Source organism: Halichoerus grypus, chromosome 8 (genome assembly GCF_964656455.1).
Source record: "Halichoerus grypus chromosome 8, mHalGry1.hap1.1, whole genome shotgun sequence".
Lineage (NCBI taxonomy): Eukaryota > Metazoa > Chordata > Mammalia > Carnivora > Phocidae > Halichoerus > Halichoerus grypus.
The window spans coordinates 146,632,563-146,650,786 of NC_135719.1; the positions used below are offsets into that span (position 1 = coordinate 146,632,563).

The window sequence follows — 18,224 nt, forward strand, 5'->3', positions numbered from 1 at the left end:
TCATCTGCAAACAGAGATAACTTTCTCTCTTTCTAATGTCAATACCTTTCATTTCTTTTTCTTATCTAATTGTGCTGGCTAGGATTTCTAGTACTGTGTTGAACAGGAGCGGTGCAAGTGGATCTCCTTGCCTTGTTCCTGATCTTAGAGGAAAAGCTTTTAGTCTTTCACTGTTGCATATGATGTTAGCTGTGAGCTTTTCATATATGGCTTTTATTATGTTAAGGTAATTTCCTTCTATTTCTAATTCGTTGAGAGCTTTTAACATGAAAGAATGTTGAGTTTTTGGGGTACCTGGGTGGCTCAGTTGGTTAAGCGACTGCCTTCGGCTCAGGTCATGATCCTGGAGTCCCGGGATCGAGTCCCGCATTGGACTCCCTGCTCAGCAGGGAGTCTGCTTCTCCCTCTGATCCTTCCCCCCCTCATGCTCTCTCTCTCTATCTCATTCTCTCTCTCAAATAAATAAATAAAATCTTTAAAAAAAAAAAAAAGAATGTTGAGTTTTGTCAAGTACTTTTTCTGCATCCGTTAAGATAGGGATGTGGTATTTGTCCTTCATTATGTTAATGTGGTGTATTACATTGATTTTCATATGTTGAACCATCCTTGCATTGCAGGTCTAGATCCCACTGGGCTATGGTATAATGGTCCCCTCTTACCCATGGTCTCACTTTCTGCAGTTTCAGTTGCCCGTGGTCAACCTCAGTCCAGAAGCACAAGACCCTCCTTCTGACATACCACCAGAAGGTCAATAGTAGCCTAACGTTATGTTACAGTGCCTACCTCATTTATCTCACTTCATCCTATCACGTAGGCATTTTATCCTGTCACACGATCACAAGAAGAAGGGTGAGTAGAATATAATGAGATATTTTGATAGAGACCATAGTCACATAACTTTTATTACAGTATATTGTTCTAATTGGTTTTAGTTTATTATTAATTATTGTTGTTAATCTCTTACTATGCCTAATTTATAAATTAAACTTTATCATAGATATGTACTTATAGGAAAAACTGTATAAATAGGGTTTGGTACTATCCACAGTTTCAAACATCCACTGGGGGTCTTAGAACATATCCCCTGTGGATAAGGGGGGACTCCTGTAATCCTTTTAATGTACTGTTGAATTCAGTTTGATAGTATTTTGTTGAGGATTTTTGCTTCAAGCTTCATCAGGGATATTGGTCTATAGTTTTTCTTGCTGTGTCTTTGCCTGGTTTTGGTATCATAGAATGAGATTGGAAGAATTACCCCCGCTCCCCTGTGCCCCCTTCAATTCTTTGAACGACTTTGAGGAGAATTGGTATTAATTCATCTTTAAATGTTTGGTATGATTCTCCAGTGATGCCATCTGGCCCTGGGCTTTTCTCTGTTGGGAGATTTTTTTTTTTATTACTGTTTCAATTTCCTTCTAGTTATTGGTCTGTTAGAGTTTTTATTTCTTCATGATTCAGTCTTGGTAGGTTGTATGATTCTGGGAATTAATCCATTTCCTCTACGTTATCCAATTTGTTAGCATATAATTGCTCATAGTAGTCATAGAATTCTTTTTACTTCTGTGACATCAGTTGTAATATTCCCTCTTTCATTTCTAATTTTAGTTATTTGGGTCTCTTTTTTTCTTAGTCTAGCTGAGGATTTGTCAGTTTTGTTGATCTTTTTGAAAGAAATTTATAGTTTCATTTATTTTTTCTATTTTTCTATTCTCTGTTTTATTTTTGCTCTAATCTTTATTAGGTCCTTACTTTTACTAACTTTTGTTTCAGTTCTTCTTTTTCCAGTTCCTTGGGGTAGAAAGCTAGGTTGTTGTTTGAGATCTTTCTTCTTCTCAATGCACATCTTTACTGCTATAAACTTCCCTCCTAGTATTGTGTTCTCTGCATCCCACAAGTTTTAGTGTGTTTTGTTTTTATTTACATTTGTTTCTAGATATTTTCTAAATTCCCTTGTGATTTCTTCTTTGACCCATTGATTGTTCAAGAGTGAGTCCTCTCATTTCAAGAGTAACATTTTATTTTATTTTATCTTATTTTATTTTATTTTATTTTATTTTATTTTATTTTATTTTATTTTATTTTATTTTTTTGAGAGAGAGAGAGCACACAAGTGCACTTGGAGGGGGAGGGCAAGAATCTTAAGCAGGCTCCATGCCCAGTGCGGAACCCAACGTGGGGCTCAATCTCACAACCCCGAGATCATGACCCAAGCCAAAATGAAGAGTTAGATGCTTAACCAACTGAGCCACCCAGGCGCCCCTCAAGAGTGACTTTTTAAAGTAGCAAATTATTGTGGTGCCTGGCTGGCTCAGTCGGTAGAGCGTGCAACTCTTGATCTCAAGGTCATAAGTTTGAGCCCCACACTGGGTGTGGAGATTACTCAAATAAATAAATAAATCTTTTTTAAAGAATAAATAAAGTAATAAATTATTAATGGAAAAATGAGATTCTTTCCCTTTATTCTTGGATAAAATGGAATTTTATCATTTATACCTCTTATATATTTGGAATTTAAATAAAATTTTAAAAATTTTCAGAGCAAAAAAATGAAAGTAAAAATTGAAATGCAAATGTAATTTCTAGCTTTCAGTTCCTTTCATGAGAGCTTATGTCCAGCATTCTTGTTCTTTGATTTTGTAGAATTTTCTATGGTTGGTCCAAAGTAACTTTGACGTAGTGTGATAATGCCCTTCACTTTATAGACTATTTGTGGCTTTCTTAGACCTCACAGGATTAATTGGCATGATTGCTAGAGTTCCTGGCAAACTGTATTTTCAGTTCTAGTGTTTGAAACATGTATTCAGGGTAAGGTAAAGCTGGAGAATGAGGTTTCTGAAACTGACGACACCAGTGAGGCTGGGCTATGGAATCAGATGGACACTTATCCCAGGGTGTGAAAAAGCGCAGGCATCCGTGGGTACTTTGGGCCCCCTGTAAGTTAGTGATCATGGCGGAAATCATTCTTCAATAGTAATAAAAGCCTACAAAGTACCAGGTTTTTAATATTGGTATCACTAATTCTCAAAATGACTTGCAAGGTAGATATTGGTATTTCTATTTTATGAGAAGACTGAAGCTCAGAGAAACGAGGTAACTTTCCCAGGTCCCACAGGCACAGAGCTGGGAAGGGGCTCAGACCCAGGTTCACGTGCATCCAGAGCTCACGCTCCTACCGCTGCGCTAGGCTGCTTCCCGCAAGATGTCCAGGTCAGCACTTAACATCGGCTCATAAAAAGTGCTTGATATAATTACTGTTTGGAAACGATCCCTCTTGTATGCCCCTGCTTTCTGCATGCTGCTGTCAGGAGCAGCGATGTTCCGAGATGCCCCCCTGGGTGCCGACAAGAGAAGCATCAGAGACTTCTGGCAGCAAGTCTGAGAGATAGGACTGGCAGCTACTTAGGGGCTGCAGGGGCTGGACTCCAAGGACGGAACCGGCCATGTGCTGTGAGCAGAGGCCTGGGTCCTCTGCTCCCTGTGTCAGCCCTATAGGCGAGAGCTTGTGCTTAGTGACTGCTCTCAGCAAGATTATCTTAGGAGGAAAGGAAGGAAAGAAGGGAGGGAGGGAGGAGGGTTGGTTATTTGTAGCCATCATATAGTGTGCATGTATACGTGTTAACATTTAAACAATAACCTTCCTTCCAGAAATATTCTAAGGCCTCTGTAGATGCTTCTTTTTAATTTACAGAATAATCAGTTTGGTTCATCTGATAAACTGTTGTCGAGCAGCCAACCAGAAATACATGGTTTTCTGAGTGTCCAAGACTCTTGGATTTCAGGGTAGAACATAGTGATTCATTAATTTTGTTTCTCTGGCTTTCATGGGCGTCCATGGATGTGAGTTCACATCCACTCGGACGTTGGAAGCCCAAACAGTAGCATCTAGTTATTCCTCTGTGGTCAAGTTCCTATAGATCTCTCATTAGGAGAGAATTCTGAAAAGAGCAAGAAGCACGCTAGGCATCCTGAATATTAGGAATAAAATAGCTTCCAGGACGTTTCAAATATGTTTACAATCATGCAGGAATTTTTCTATAATCAGAGTTCCAAATTAACCAAGTCGGGGCATCTGCAGAGTGTGGATGGGTATATGTTTGTTTTCTTCCCTCTGGGGTTTTTTCAGCCTAGTGCTTAAGAACAAAATCTCCTTTGGAAATTGTCCAGCACCCAGCAGTTGTGCTTTGTGTTGCCAATTAAGACTTCGATTGGGGGCTTGATTTGGAATCCTTGGGAAAAGCTTTGTTTCCATTAGTCAAAGGAAAAAAGGCAGAAAATCCGGGGAAGACATTGTAGGTCATACCTTGCTCAGTGGGGATGCTGAAGCTGACAATAGAATAACATTTCCACTGGCTCAAAACAGAGACAATCACTCATTCTTTCTGCTCCTAAGTAGAGTTTTACAATAGGGCAGAGCTGTGAGAAGAGAGATCAAAAGAACAAAACTGGTACAAAACAGAGCATTATTTTAAAAATGCTCTGTTCCAAGTGCAAAATAGGGTGGTAAACATCTATTGCTTCCAAATAAACAGCTGACAGTCCTTTGGAAAAATGGTTACACTTGTTAGAAAGACCCGTTTGTAAATGCACCAGTCAGTGCTGGACGTGCACACAATTTCAAAATTAGAAAAGTGAAATCTGATTTTCTGGGTTTTTTTTTATTATTATTGCTTCTGATATATTTCCTTATCACTCAGATCCATTGAAACGTTTTGAGTCTGTTTCTGTAGCAAAATAGAGATAGAATCATTCTGCCATTGAACGGAGGAAGTTGAGTTGGCACCTATCCCTTTATCAGAAGTGACACAGTCACCCCTCTGGGCTCAGGGAGTTGGCTTCGCATGGTAGAAGAGAAACTTCTTCTGAAGATCCGTCAGATTCTCTAAGATCACCAGCCTTCCTAGACAATGACTTGGTTTCTGCCACAAAGATACAGTGGAAGAGAGGGAGATAAGAGCATTTTGTAATTACTGAAGTGAGTGATCTGTAAGAATTGTAACTTGCAGGGGCGCCTGGGTGGCTCAGTCGGTTAAGCATCTGCCTTCAGCTCAGGTCATGATCTCAGGGTCCTGGGATTGAGCCCTGTGTTGAGCTCCACATCAAGCCTTCCTGCTCAGCGAGGAGTCTGCTTCTCCCCCTCACTCTCCCTTTGTGCTCTCCCTCCCTCTCCCTCTCTCTCTTTCTCTCTCAAGGAAATATAATCTTAAAAAAAAAAAAAAAGGAATTGTAACTTGCGGGACAAATGCCAGATGGGTCCTGGTCCCATGTTGACTCACCAGTGCTCAGCCCAGCACCCAGTGTACATTCACTGCCTCATAAGTATTTGTAGAGTGGATAATTGTTCTAAGCAAGCATCATCACCCCGGCTGTCATGATAGACGACATCATCAGAAGATCCCTGGTGGTACACACAACAGCTACCTGTCTGGTTTCTGGGGTTTTTAATTTTTTTTTTTATTGTAAATGTTTGGGATCTTGCACAATTTTGGAACCAATCCTTGATTCCAAATCACATAATGAGAGAAAGACATAATTGTAGCTTGTTATGCTTAGAGTTACTCTCTAACCATAAGAAGAAGGCTTGCCACCAGTCACCCTTGCATAAACTTCTATGAAGTCTAAAATTTAGTTTAAGTTGGCAAAAACCATCGAATGGGTATGGAATGAAATGTAAAGAACCACTGTATTTTCAGAACTTAGAAGGTTTTTTGGTTTGGGAGTAGAGGCCAGAAGGGAAAAGAAGAAATGATGGTGTCCATGCATTTCTACACCAAAAATATTTTACTTGCTTTAAGCACTAAAAAATGTACTCCATTACTATACAGTCTCTCACAAGCCAGTTCCTCTACCACTTTCAAAATGAAGAGCAGTATGTTCCCCTTGCTGTCCAGAGGGAACATAACTTCTCTGATACTCCCTGCTGGTTATTGAAGGAGGCTTCTCAGTGCGTGTGCTCCTTCTGGCGGCCCTTGTGCTGTGAATGTCTGTTCTTCCAGCTTTATTTGCTGTCCTTCACTTGGAGTCCTGGTAAATCCTCTTTAATTCATAAGAGCTCTTGGCTCTCAAAAGGAAATATCTTGTTTTTTCTATGTATACAACAATAGTGGATTTTTTTTAAAGCTTCACATTTTAATGCAAATGGGCAGATGACAAATATCTGGGAATAGCTGTGATGAATTATATTCAAGTCTGTATATGCAGACGGAAGTGTTTTCCATTTTGATGTGTGGTGTGTGTTCTGTTATTTATTGAAACTTACCAAAATGTTTTTCCCACGCTTTTGTTGTTGCTCTCGGTTTCTTCCGCTTTGTCTCTGTGGCTCTCACGCGTAGATCAAACAGGTCTGTGAGTCTCCTGAAGGCATGCAGACCGAGTAGATGGACTCACAGGTGAGGGGTCCTCAGACTTATTTCACAGCTCGGGAGCGTGAGGTCCCGTGAACACTGCAGCATAGTGATCTTCAGTGTCTCCTGTTGGTCCAACCTCAAATCCTGTAACCATGTTAATTATTGACGTTTGTTGGCCTTTGAGATGTTCAGCAGGCCCTCAACCCCGTGCATGTGGGTGTTCTCATGAGCCGTACACAGTCCTGAGTAGGAAGCCCAGCAGACAGAATGAGGAGCAGAGTAATCCCAGACGAACTGCTGCATCCCTGAATGTGTGTCCTCATCTCTATCAGGGGGATCACGCTGCCTTTGCAGGGGACTAGATTAAATCACTTACACCAGTTGTGAAGTTCTTAGCATATGTGGCCCATCACTGCCACCTGCTAGTTCCATGTTTCCGTCACCGGTGTCCCCTGGTAGCTCTTCTAGCCGCCAAGCTCAGTCTTATTAGAAAATCGGTTAGGGACGCCTGAGTGGCTCATTTGGTTAAGCGTCTGCCTTCGGCTCAGGTCATGATCCCAGGGTCCTGAGATGGAGTCCCGCATCCGGCTCCCTGCTCCACAGGGAGCCTGCTTCTCCCTCTGCCTCTGCCTCTCTCTCTGTCTCTCATGAATAAATAAATAAAATCCTTAAAAAAAAAAAAAGAAAGAAAATCGGTTAATGTTTGCTGTAATTGATGAATGGTCATGACTTTTCCAGATCTGTAAGAGTGTTTTATACCAGTCTTTAAGTTGCCATGAACTTGCCATGAACTCCCCTAGGGACACCACTCGGGTGACATTCTGGGCCGGTGGTTGCTGCTACTCTCCCAGGGGGCCACCAGGGGCCAGGCGGCACGCCTCCGAGCCCTGTGCTAGATGCTTGGCAGAGAAAGATCCCGTGAAATTAAATCAGCTCGGTGTTCTCTTCTCTGGAAGAAATTGAAGTTTAAGCAGAAAGGTTTCTATAAATTTAGACCTCAGTCCCAAATTTCAGAAAGGCAGTGCTCTCCTAAGATCTGTAATTTCCTTGTCCCCAAATTGAGTGTTCTAAAAACGCACGTTTTGACCTTAAGGCATGCCTGTTCAGATCCCAGTTTAAGATTCTGGTGCTGTAAATGCAAAGCTTCCTCAGTTACCCAAAAAGCCTGTGCAGAAAGCATATTCATGTCATCACGATTATGGTCACGTTATTTATATTTGCTCACCCAGAGAGCGAGATGGTTTTTCAAAAGCTGATACGCCATGCAGGTTTTAAAAACATGCTAAGAGATTCTTTGCTGAGTGATGGGCGGTTCCAAAGGGAAAGGGACTGAAGCTGGCCTGAAGGAAGGGGGCGAGGACAGAGGAGGAAGAGTGGGTGGGGGGCTACTGAAAAGCCCCAGTGCGCGGCTGTGCTATGTCATTAGGAGAAAGGGGGGGCTCGGACCTTCCCCCCGGGAGTGTAGCCTTGGTCTCAAGTCCCTTGTCTCCCGCGTCCCCCGGCTGAAATGTGGTCTGACCTGCCAGCCTCCCTGGGCCCGTGCTCTCGGCAGCCACCTGGCACTTCTGTCTCGTCCCCATCTCCGCCCGTAGCCCCAGTGCTGCCTGCACCCCACTTCCTCCCTCCTTCAGCCCCTCTCTCCTGGCTTCCTCCTCCCCGCCTCTCCAGCCTTCTCTGCGGCCTGGCTCGCACGCCCACTCCGGCAGGCCCTCCAACCAGAGCCCCAGCCTGGGACTGTCACCGCCAGCCCGTCCTCTCCTCCTTTCTTACAGAGCAGGTGCTACGTTAGAGCACCTCATGTCTCTTCCTGTGACAGCCTCACAGCGTGATAGTCCCGTTTATTGACTCACTTATTTCCGTCTTTTTCACTGAATAAGTATCAAGCTTCTTTACCGGGCTCCTGAAGTATGTAAGAATGATCCATTAGATAGGGTCCCAAGGAATGTGTGGCCTAGTGGTGAGGAAACGAACGTCACAGGGACGACTGTGATACACGTAGGTGCTCCAAGAGCGGCCCGTTCCACCTGCAGCCCGCGTCCTGGCTGAGATACCCTGCATGCCGCGCGGGCCTTCCTTTTCCCTAGAACATCTCTTCCCGACCGTGTAATGACAACACATTCAAGCCATTCATTTCATCTCTCCCAGAAGTTCACAGTCTTCAGGAAGTCTCCCCAGACATCGCCCCCAGACCCCGCACCAGGCTAGTTCCCCCTGCTTACACTTGCATGGGCGCTACCTCCAAACTAAGGCATCACACATGGGGTGGAATGTTTCTGTCATTACCAGGGACGTCCTATTTGCATTTGTTCCACGGGTGCCTGTAGACCAGCGCTCCTCCGTATCTGCGCTGTTGACTTTGGGGGCTGGATTGCTCTTTGTCGTGGGGTTGTCCTGGGAGTTGCAGGATGTTTCGCAGCATCCCTGGCCTCTCTACCTACTGGATGCCATTAGCAGCCCTCTCCCCCTAGCTGTGACCATCAAAAGTGTCTCTAGACATTGCCAAATGTCCTCTGGGGGTGTCACCCCTGGTTGAGCACCCCTGGTTTAGACCGAAGCCTCCTCCAGGGCAGGCGACTTCCCGCGAAGCCGCTGGAGTGCTCTCGGAGAGGGCTGTTGGGATCTTCCCTTCCAGTTTCTGCCATGACATTGAACTGTGTACCAGTTGCCCCAGTTCCAAAGGCAGCGAGCAGAGGCATTGATCCCAAGTGACATTCTGCAATTAGGAATACGTACAGACATACTCACACACACGTAGAGACAGACATTCTGTAGTTAGGAGCCAAGCTCTTAAATATCCACGTGGAAGTAGGATGTTCTATGTAATATATTTTTATACTCGGCAATAAAATAAAATCACCCTATTAAGAATTTCATCAACCTTTACCTCTCGCTGCAGTACCATCAAGAGGACCAGCTCCTCCGAGCGAGTATCTCCTGGCGGCCGAAGGGAAAGCTATGGGGATTCCAAAGGAAACCGAAACCGCACGGGATCCACAAGTAGTTCTTCCAGTGGCAAGAAGAACAGTGAGAGGTAAGGGGCATCTTCTCTGCTGGTCCTGCTGTCCGGATGTTTTGTTACCTCTTTTCCCCAGAGATCCCATGATACGCACACAGCTCCGAGCTCTCTCCAGCGGATAGACCTTCTCCTGGGAGCGTTGTGGGCACTCATCCAATGGCCGTTGGAGGCGGCCGCTCATCCTAGTTCCCACCAATCATTGTCCAGGTAAAAGGTGAGAACTTGAAATCCCAGCACCCCGATGCAGACAGAAATAGTTCCTGAGAATTTGCTTAGCACCAAATCCATGGAATGGGGAAAGCCATTCTGAATTTCCATACGGAGCACTTTATACTTCTAGTACGTTCTGCTGCCATTTTGAAATAAATTTCAGTGGGTTGTTTAACTTTGTCAACAGTACTTTTCAAGGTTGACTGGGTGAAAAGTTGAAGTTTTATCACTTGTCAGAAACCATTTTTAATACTGAGCTGACACCAGAAATAGGACCATTTCTTTCTGGTTTCACGAAATACGCTTCTAATTTTGAATTTTCCCTTTGATGTTAATTTCTAATGGATTATGATAAATACCTACACAACTGATAGTAACCTTTTATTAGGGAAAGCTAATCATTGGTGTTTTAATGTCCCGTTTCCCATTTACAAATGTGTGGGGCATAGGAGACTGGTTTCTCTGGGCAAATACCTGATGCTGTACTTTATTCTCTCTTTTTAAACATTGTACTTTAATTTTACTCTCTCTCTATTGAGCAAGGCTGAGGAAGGAATTGCAGCTTCACAGGCTAAACATGGCTTTTTTCCCCCCAAATGTTTGTGTAAGGAGACTTAGTCATAAAGCAATCGGCTCCAACCCACAGGCGCTGTAAAAATTCCAGGTTTGTAAATCCACTCTGATTCAGTCCTGTAAGGACGCTTAAATTCTTTTTCAGTTTTATTCCTAAAAGATACCGTTTGTAGAAAAGATGCGGGCACTTTCCCCATCTGTAGCAGGTTAGGGCCACCCCCCCTCGAGTCACAGCCTCAGAGACCACTGACACGGGCCTCTGTCTTCTAATTTAGACTGTTAGTACTTCTTATCAGAAGATTATGCTAATTGGACGATAATACCTTAGAAATAAGGCCACGTGGCTTACATTGGCAGTAGAGTGTAAATGGGTCATGCCGCGGGGCCTTCAGGCTTCTCTGAATTTAGGGTAAGCTTGGAAGTTGGCCTGAAATGTCTAGATCTTGGCAGTTCTTAAAAACTTGGCTCCTTCTGTGCACATCTGATTTTTATTAAGAATTTCCAAAAAAGAATCTGCATTGTGCAAACTCCAGATCTGTTTTATCTTTCAAATGCTATGGCGTTGATAAATGCACTGGGTAAATATTTCCATAAAAGATATTTGCAAAAGGTTTGGTTTTGTTTTGTTTTGTTTTTAATGCCACGGTAGGAAATTTTGATTTGGAAATGAAGGATGGGGAAAATCTACTCATTTTCTAAAAATAACTCAAGCAACTAAACATGTCCATTTAAAAATGAATGCTTTGTTTTGTTCGGACCCAGGAAAAGTTGAGGTCTGTGTACCGTTGAACAGGTTGAGTTGCACACACCTGAGAAAGAAAGTTCTTGCCTTCTTTTTTTTTTTTTTTTTTAAGATTTTATTTATTTATTTGACAGAGACAGAGATAGCGAGAGCAGGAACACAAGCAGCGGGAGTGGGAGAGGGAGAGCAGGCTTCCCGCTGAGGAGGGAGCCCAATGTGGGGCTCGATCCCAGGACCCTGGGATCATGACCTGAGCCGAAGGCAGACGCTTAACGACTGAGCCACCCAGGCGCCCCGAAAGTTCTTGCCTTCTTGTAGGTAATTGCTGGTACTGGCAGATACCTTCAGGGGCCCTGGGAATAATAGCCCAGTAACTGAGACAGGAAGAAGCAGCCCCAAGAAGCAATAGCAGTGAAGGTCAAGCTGGTGATTCAGTCTCTCCCTGACTCTTTCCTTCCTTCTTCCTCTCCCTTCACCCATGAGCAGCCCCCCTCCTGAGCTCTGTTGATCTGGCTCCAAAGCAAAGCTGGAGTTCCAAGGACCGATGCCCAGTGGCCCAGACTTAAAGCATGCAGAGAAAGGTGTAGGGAGGTGGCCTGAAACAACCCTCTTTGAAACACCATGGTCTTTAGTAATCTAAGATGGTGTGATCTCTTCCTTATCATCCGATGTCTGTCATTCCATGGTTCCAGGATGCTGTCCTACATTTTCAGAGCTTGTCTTGTTCGGTTACTGGGGGCAGCAAGACCAAATGGAACGAGCGCAGGCTCTGGAGTAAAAGAAAGGTCTGGGTTTGTAAACCAGGAAATTCTCCAAGCCTCAGCTTTTGCCTCGGTGCATGAGGGGTCACATACCCAATCGCCTCGAATCTTATCATCGAACTGACTGGGAGGAGAACCCCCGGCCCAAGGCTTGGCACCTGGTCCTGGGCATCACGGTGGTGGCAGGTGTGAGAGAATGAGACCTGAGCAGAGCACAGGACGATAAGTGACGAGGCTTTCCCAAACCGGGAGCTTTCTTTCCCTCACTTGTAAGATAAGGGAGTTACATGGTGGCAGAAGCGATTAGTCTTGTTTCTGGTCTGACACACATTCACTGACGTTCACTGCGTGACACAGTCCCAGGAGTGCAACCTGAGTTCTGGCAAGATCTAGAAGCACTCGGTGGGGAAAGGAAGGGTGACACGTCCACATGGTTGTCCGCATCACACCAGAGTGAGCGGGGCTGCAGGCGAGCTGGCCAGGATGCAAGGGAGGGCGAGAGCACAGGGGTGACTCTGGATGGGTCCCGCTTTGTGCAGGAGGCACATCGTGCACCCACCCCGGGGCTGTACCTTGGGAGAAGCAGACCCTTGGCCCCAGAGCTCACGTTACCACACACCATATGCAGAGCTGTCTTCAGTACATGTGGAACTCTTACGAAGATTGGAAAAAGCCTCCTCTCGCTCCAGAAAAACAATCCCACGTCAGCATATATAGTTCTCAATAATAATTACAGCAAATATAAACGACTCCATATACATTGTCCAAATCTTCATGTCGAACATAAAATAAGAGTGCTTTTGAGGTCCTCAACATTCACATTTTCCGAGATAGACTAATTTACTTAGAAATAATGGTATGTTTTGCTTTCATAGAAACCATATTCTTTTATGAGTTTCAATGTTCCTGCACCTACATCTCATTTTCTCTGGAAATGGCTACTGGATTTGATGGTCGTTTTTGTGACATTGTAGATTTTTGTCTTAGAGTGCTTAATACCTTAAAATACTCTGCTTGTAACAACAGCACTTAATCTTTACACTGACAAAACTTCTGTAAAAACAAAAGCAATATATGGCCATGTAATATTTACTCTATGTATTATTGATGATAAATATTAACAGTTATATAGTGATTTGTATCATAATGAAGTACTTATTAAATTTAAATAGGAAATCAACAGTAACATTCTGATGAACGACCTGTGTTATCTAATGTAGCCACTGTACTAACCCAACAGGGATTTTTTTTTAATTAAAAAAAGTGTTCTGGGGCGCCTGGGTGGCTCAGTCGTTAAGCGTCTGCCTTCGGCTCAGGTCATGATCCCGGAGTCCCGGGATCGAGTCCCACATCGGGCTCCCTGCTCAGCGGGAAGCCTGCTTCTCCCTCTCCCACTCCCCCTGCTTGTGTTCCTGCTCTCGCTGTGTCTCTCTCTGTCAAATAAATAAAATCTTTAAAAATAAAAAAAAAAATAAAAAAAAATAAAAATAAAAAAAGTGTTCTGTATCAGACAGAAAAACAGCTACTACTTAGAATGCAGTTTAATGTTAGATGTTGCTAGAATGATTAAGTGTTTCAATTAGAAAACTGGTCCACCCTTTGTAATTCTGACTGGAGTGACATATATCAGCTTTGTAAACTAGACACTTTGTTTCCATCAAAAAGTTGTAATGGGCTCATTTTGTTAGAACAAGAAATGTTTCAGCTGGAAACCTTGTAGGAACACTTACTAAAAAAAAAAAAGAACACATTTAAACTCCCCATCTTTAGAGTCAACAAAAGTGAAAAAACACTTCAAAATAACTTCAAGATGTGAAAATGTCCCCGTTAGAGGCTCTTTTGTGTTGAACCACCTGAACGCCCGTACCAGCCGTTTTATCCAGACTATAAGGTCCAGAAGCCTGAGCTGGAGACTCTGAGCTCCATCCTTCCTAAAGCTCTAGTGTTCGATGAAATAGTCTTTTCAATGACACCTTGAGGTCCTCAGGGTTCAAATTTGTTCTTTTATTTCAGCATCACTGAGAGTGTAATCTGAATCTTAATCCTCAGCCTGCGTGCAAGGCCACTCATCTGCTGGCTCCCCATCCTCTCTTGGGCCCTGATATTCACGCCTCTCTAACACCAGCTCTCACTTGTCCCCAGCAAGAATTTTTTCTTTGAGATAATCGATTTATTACACAAGTAACATGTGTGCCCCAATGATCAAACCCAGTCTTAATTAAAGAAATGCGAATCTAAGTAAGAGGATAGTATATTTAGAAAAACCTTTATTGTATAGGGGCACCTGGGTGGCTCAGTCAGTTAAGCATCTCACTCTTGATTTCGGTTCAGGTCATGATCTCATGGGTCACGAGATCAAGCCCTGCATCGGGCTCCGGCGCTGAGTGCGGAGTCTGCTTGTCCCTGTCCCTCTCCCTTTGGACCTCCCCCCCCACTCTCTCTCTCTCTCTCTCTCTCTCAAATAAATAAATAAACAAATAAATAAAATCTTCAAAAAAAAAAGAAAAATCTTTATTGTATTATAAAACACAGATACAAAAAAAAAAGGAAAAAAAACCCCACACAAACAAATATATAGCTTAATGAATTACACCTTCTAGCACTTAGCAAGTGGAGGGTTTTCACCTTCTAACCTGAGTGACGTGTCTATGTCTGGAGATTTGGCGGAGGTTGATGGTTGGGTACATTTGGAGGAACTCCAGCGGATCCTTCAGGACCCAGCTCGGGATGCCGCCTTCTCTGGGAAGCCTGCCCTGGCTCTTTGGTCTGAGTCAGTTGCCTTTCTGATTGCTCTGTACCTGCTCATTAGCTTTATCTGGAACTCCCTCCCCATGCCCACGCATGCCCCTTGCCCTCCCTGTAGCTTTGGGAAGGCAGAAGCTGTCCCTTATTATTCTTTGTATCACTAGCACCTCACACAGGGCCTGCCACATAGTAACTGCTCAATAAATATTTGTGGCATGAAAGAAAGAATATATATTTAATTTAAAAAACAAAAACCAAAAACCGTAGTCATTTAAGAACTGTGTCAACAGCACCACCTATTGGTAAATAGGTTTGACACTACACTTCAGATTCTGAAACCTTCTGCACTGGAAATGAGGTGGCTTAAGTTAAGCATCTTCCCTTTACAGAAAGGGTGGTTCACTTTCCAAGCCATGGAGTCATTTATCTTTTAATAAGTGTCAGAGTAATAAGTGCTAATATTCTGTATGCTGTTAGGAGGCTGGTGGGCAGAGAGCCTGCAAATAGGTGTAGGTTCTTATCAGTGAAATTCGGAGGAAGAGGGAAGTGCCATTAAGTAATCAGCATGTCCTAGGCGCTCTGTGACACACTTGATCTGATCTGGCCTGTACCTGACAGTGGATTTAGTCCCACTTTGTAGATGAAATAAAGACTCACGGAGGTAAAGCAACTTGCCCGACTTGAATGCAGATCTAGCTGACTTCAAAATCTGGGCTCATTCCACCGCATCAAGCTGGAAGTATTGGTTGGAAATGTCTGTGAAGCAGTCTTTGTCCCCAGTGAGGTCTCCAGTGACATCTAAAATCTTTTAGATGGTTCCTAAATGACCCTCTTTCTAGTAGAAAGCCGCTTAAGGGCATTTATATGGAGAATCATTACTTACACGGTGAAGTATTTTGATTTCCAGTGGAAATGTTATTTCAAGTGGGGTCCTTTTCAAAAGGACTCATGGTATGTGTGCCAAGAATGACAATTTTTATAGGCGAATAAATTTCAGGGAAATAACACGTTTGACTTTGGAATGGTGTCCTCCTTGATCGAGCCTTAGTAATCATTTTCAGAAGCAAGTATCTCTCCTCAAACAGCATTTGATGCCTGTTGGCTCTGCTCTAGTCCTGGTCACCCAGCGGTCCCTGTCACACAGAGCACTCATGTGTCAGACCTGCAGTGTGCAGGACCTGGGCCCCTGAGCTCTCTTTCGGCACGTGGGGCAAATTAGGTAACAGATACGGAAGTGCTGAGTGCAGATCCCACCGCAGAGGAGCACGGTGAATATGGGTTGAATCGGAGTCTGAGCAAGTTCCCCACCAGCCTCCCCTCCTTATACACACCCAGCCTACCGTGGGGCAAGGTGAGTGTTAGCAGATGAAAAGACAGACAACCACTAGGAGGCTGGCCCTGTGCCCAGTCCACAGCGAACGTTATTGGAGTGTTGGTAATGCGCCACTTGGACTCGGGTGGTTGTAGATGCTGCATGGGTGTGAGCTCACGGCTCAGAGCAGGAGCCTTTCCTTGGCTCAGCTGTTTGGTTTTCTCCAGCCGCTGGTCTGGCGAAGGCTCTCGGCTGCCTCGCATCCTCCGTGAGCCCCCAGGTACTGCTTATAGCTTCTAAGAGTCCCTGAGAAAGTCTGAGCCAACCGCTCAGGGAAGCATACAGCCAAACACTTTCAGCGAATCTTCCTGCCAAAACAGAGCAGTAAAAGCCATGCCCAACTGCAACACTGTTCATTGTGGAGGGAGGCCCACTGCCTGGTGCGGCATAGGCAGGAAGTGAGGGTTCGCCCAGCAGAGGGGAGTCCTTTCTCTCCGCGGGGTTTACGTCTCTCGTGGGCTTCAGGGGAGGGTGGGGGACGTCTGCATCAGCCTCCCCCCTGGAGCCACACTCACATGTCCCCACGGAGCTCACACTAAGGAACAGGTCATCAGAGACCAATCACACAACACTGGACAGGCAGTCTCCTCCCACAGCAAGCGAACTTGCAGCCCAGGCAACAGCGTCGGGTTCCAAGGGTCCACTCTCAATATGTCGATGGCGAGTTTTGGAAAGGACAGGTGTTCAGCGTGCCACTCCCATGAATGGACTTTGACTGGAGACCACAGCGTCTTTAATCTTGGATCACTGTCCTCACTGCACCTTCTGGGGTTTGCCCCTCTGTTACGAGTTGGGAAGATTCACTGTCGCTTCATGGGTTTGTACTTACAAGACTCGCACACAGGAGTGGGACGCCCTCTTCCCTGGCACTCTGGTGCTCTTTAGGAAGGGTGCTGGTGCACAGATAGGAATAACGGGTTCACAAGTAAATAGAGTATATTTTTCTATAAAAATGTAGCTTTCTAAAATAATGAAACACAGCACTAGTATCCTTTCTAAATATAATAGACCCAAAACGTGTTGCCTAGTTCAGAGCAAAATTTAAGAACTATGAGCAGTCTGGGTGCCTCTCTTTGTGACCTTCGCTTGTCAACACTTACACTGCCGTTTCTAGTGTTTTATTTGTTTTATTTTTTAATAAACATTTATTAGAGAGAGCACGAGCTGGGAGGGGGGAGCAGAGGAAGAGGAGGAAGCAGGCTCCCCGCTGAGCAGGGAGCCCGATGTGGGGCTCGATCCCAGGACCCTGAGATCATGACCTGAGCCAGAGGCAGACGCTTAACCAACTGAGCCACCCAGGTGCCCTCATTTCTAGTGTTTTAATAGAGACATTTGATTTTTCCTCTAATGTTACAAGCTCAGCCTCAAAAGTCCACAGGCCTTCTTGCATTTGGAATTCAAACTGCCCTATGGATCTCTCATTCTGAGAAGAACGTAGTTCGTAATTGCTCTTTTCAGTCTCCAGGAAAGTTTCTGGTTCCTTATTCCTGTGTTCGTGGCTTTATGTCTCCCTACTTCTGTGATCAAAGTCATGATGGAAAAATGGGCTTTCGTGTCTTCTGATTCCCTGTCATTATGTTCCCATAACCAGTAGGCTTGCTCTGCAGTCTTGCGTTTCAGCTTTAACCCCGCGTGTCCTCACCCTGCCTGTGAATCTAACAATACGTGAGAAAGTCAGAGGTAAGATTCGTGCTTCAACTCAGACGATCACAGGAGTGTCGCTCCCACTCCAACAGGGAGCACAAACTGGCGATCTGCAAAAGCATGGCTATTTTAAACCCACCCTGCAGCTGAGGTCACAGAGTAATAATGCTGAGCTAAAATCCACAAAGTGACAAGCCTGTCTTGGGAGAGACAGGCCCACGGCTGTGTTCATCTTGGGCAGAGCGGCAGGAGGTGAGGAGCCTTCCTGGATGCACATCGGAAGAAAGCAGCCGAAAGCTCACGGAATAGTTAAGCTGAGTGTGGACTGGCATGGTCGTTTGGAAGTCTTGGGAGCCCCCGGCACAGGGGGATCTCCACACACACACACACACACACACACACACAGTCCTGCCTTTCTGCGGACTTGCCGTGAGCCGGTGACAGATCAGGAGCAGGTCAGGAGTGCAGAAGGACATCCTCTGTGAGGCACGGGCGTGGCAGGAGCCGGCACCCCTGCAGGAGGGACGGGGGAGCCCACAGCCCTGGAGGTGCAGTGCATGGTGAAGTCGAGGACCCCACGGGGAGAGCCGAGGGAACCCCGCCGCACACCCCGGCCTCACCAGGAGCCCGGCAGGGAGCAGAGCAGAGGTCCCCGCCCTCTGTAGGCGCCTACCTGCGGCAGGGGGGACACAGCATGGAAGGACTTGGCTCAGCAGTGCCATGGGGAGATATGCTGCTGGCTGGGGCGTGGGGAGGGTCGGGGGTAGGGCCGGCGGAGGATGCAGAGCGGAGCGGCCCAGAGGCCTCTCTGGGAAGC

The 18,224-nt window shown here is 45.1% G+C and overlaps 1 protein-coding gene across 6 annotated transcripts in view; it reads left to right on the forward strand.

Moving 5' to 3' along the window:
* EML1 (EMAP like 1) overlaps positions 1–18,224 on the forward strand; it is a 177,195-nt gene that overhangs the window by 120,076 nt on the left and 38,895 nt on the right. For all 6 annotated transcript variants that reach the window (XM_036065379.2, XM_078054216.1, XM_078054213.1 and 3 more), the window contains exon 4: positions 9,241–9,375. In XM_036065379.2, coding sequence (XP_035921272.1) covers positions 9,241–9,375 — 135 coding nt within the window. The remainder of the gene's footprint in view (positions 1–9,240; positions 9,376–18,224) is intronic.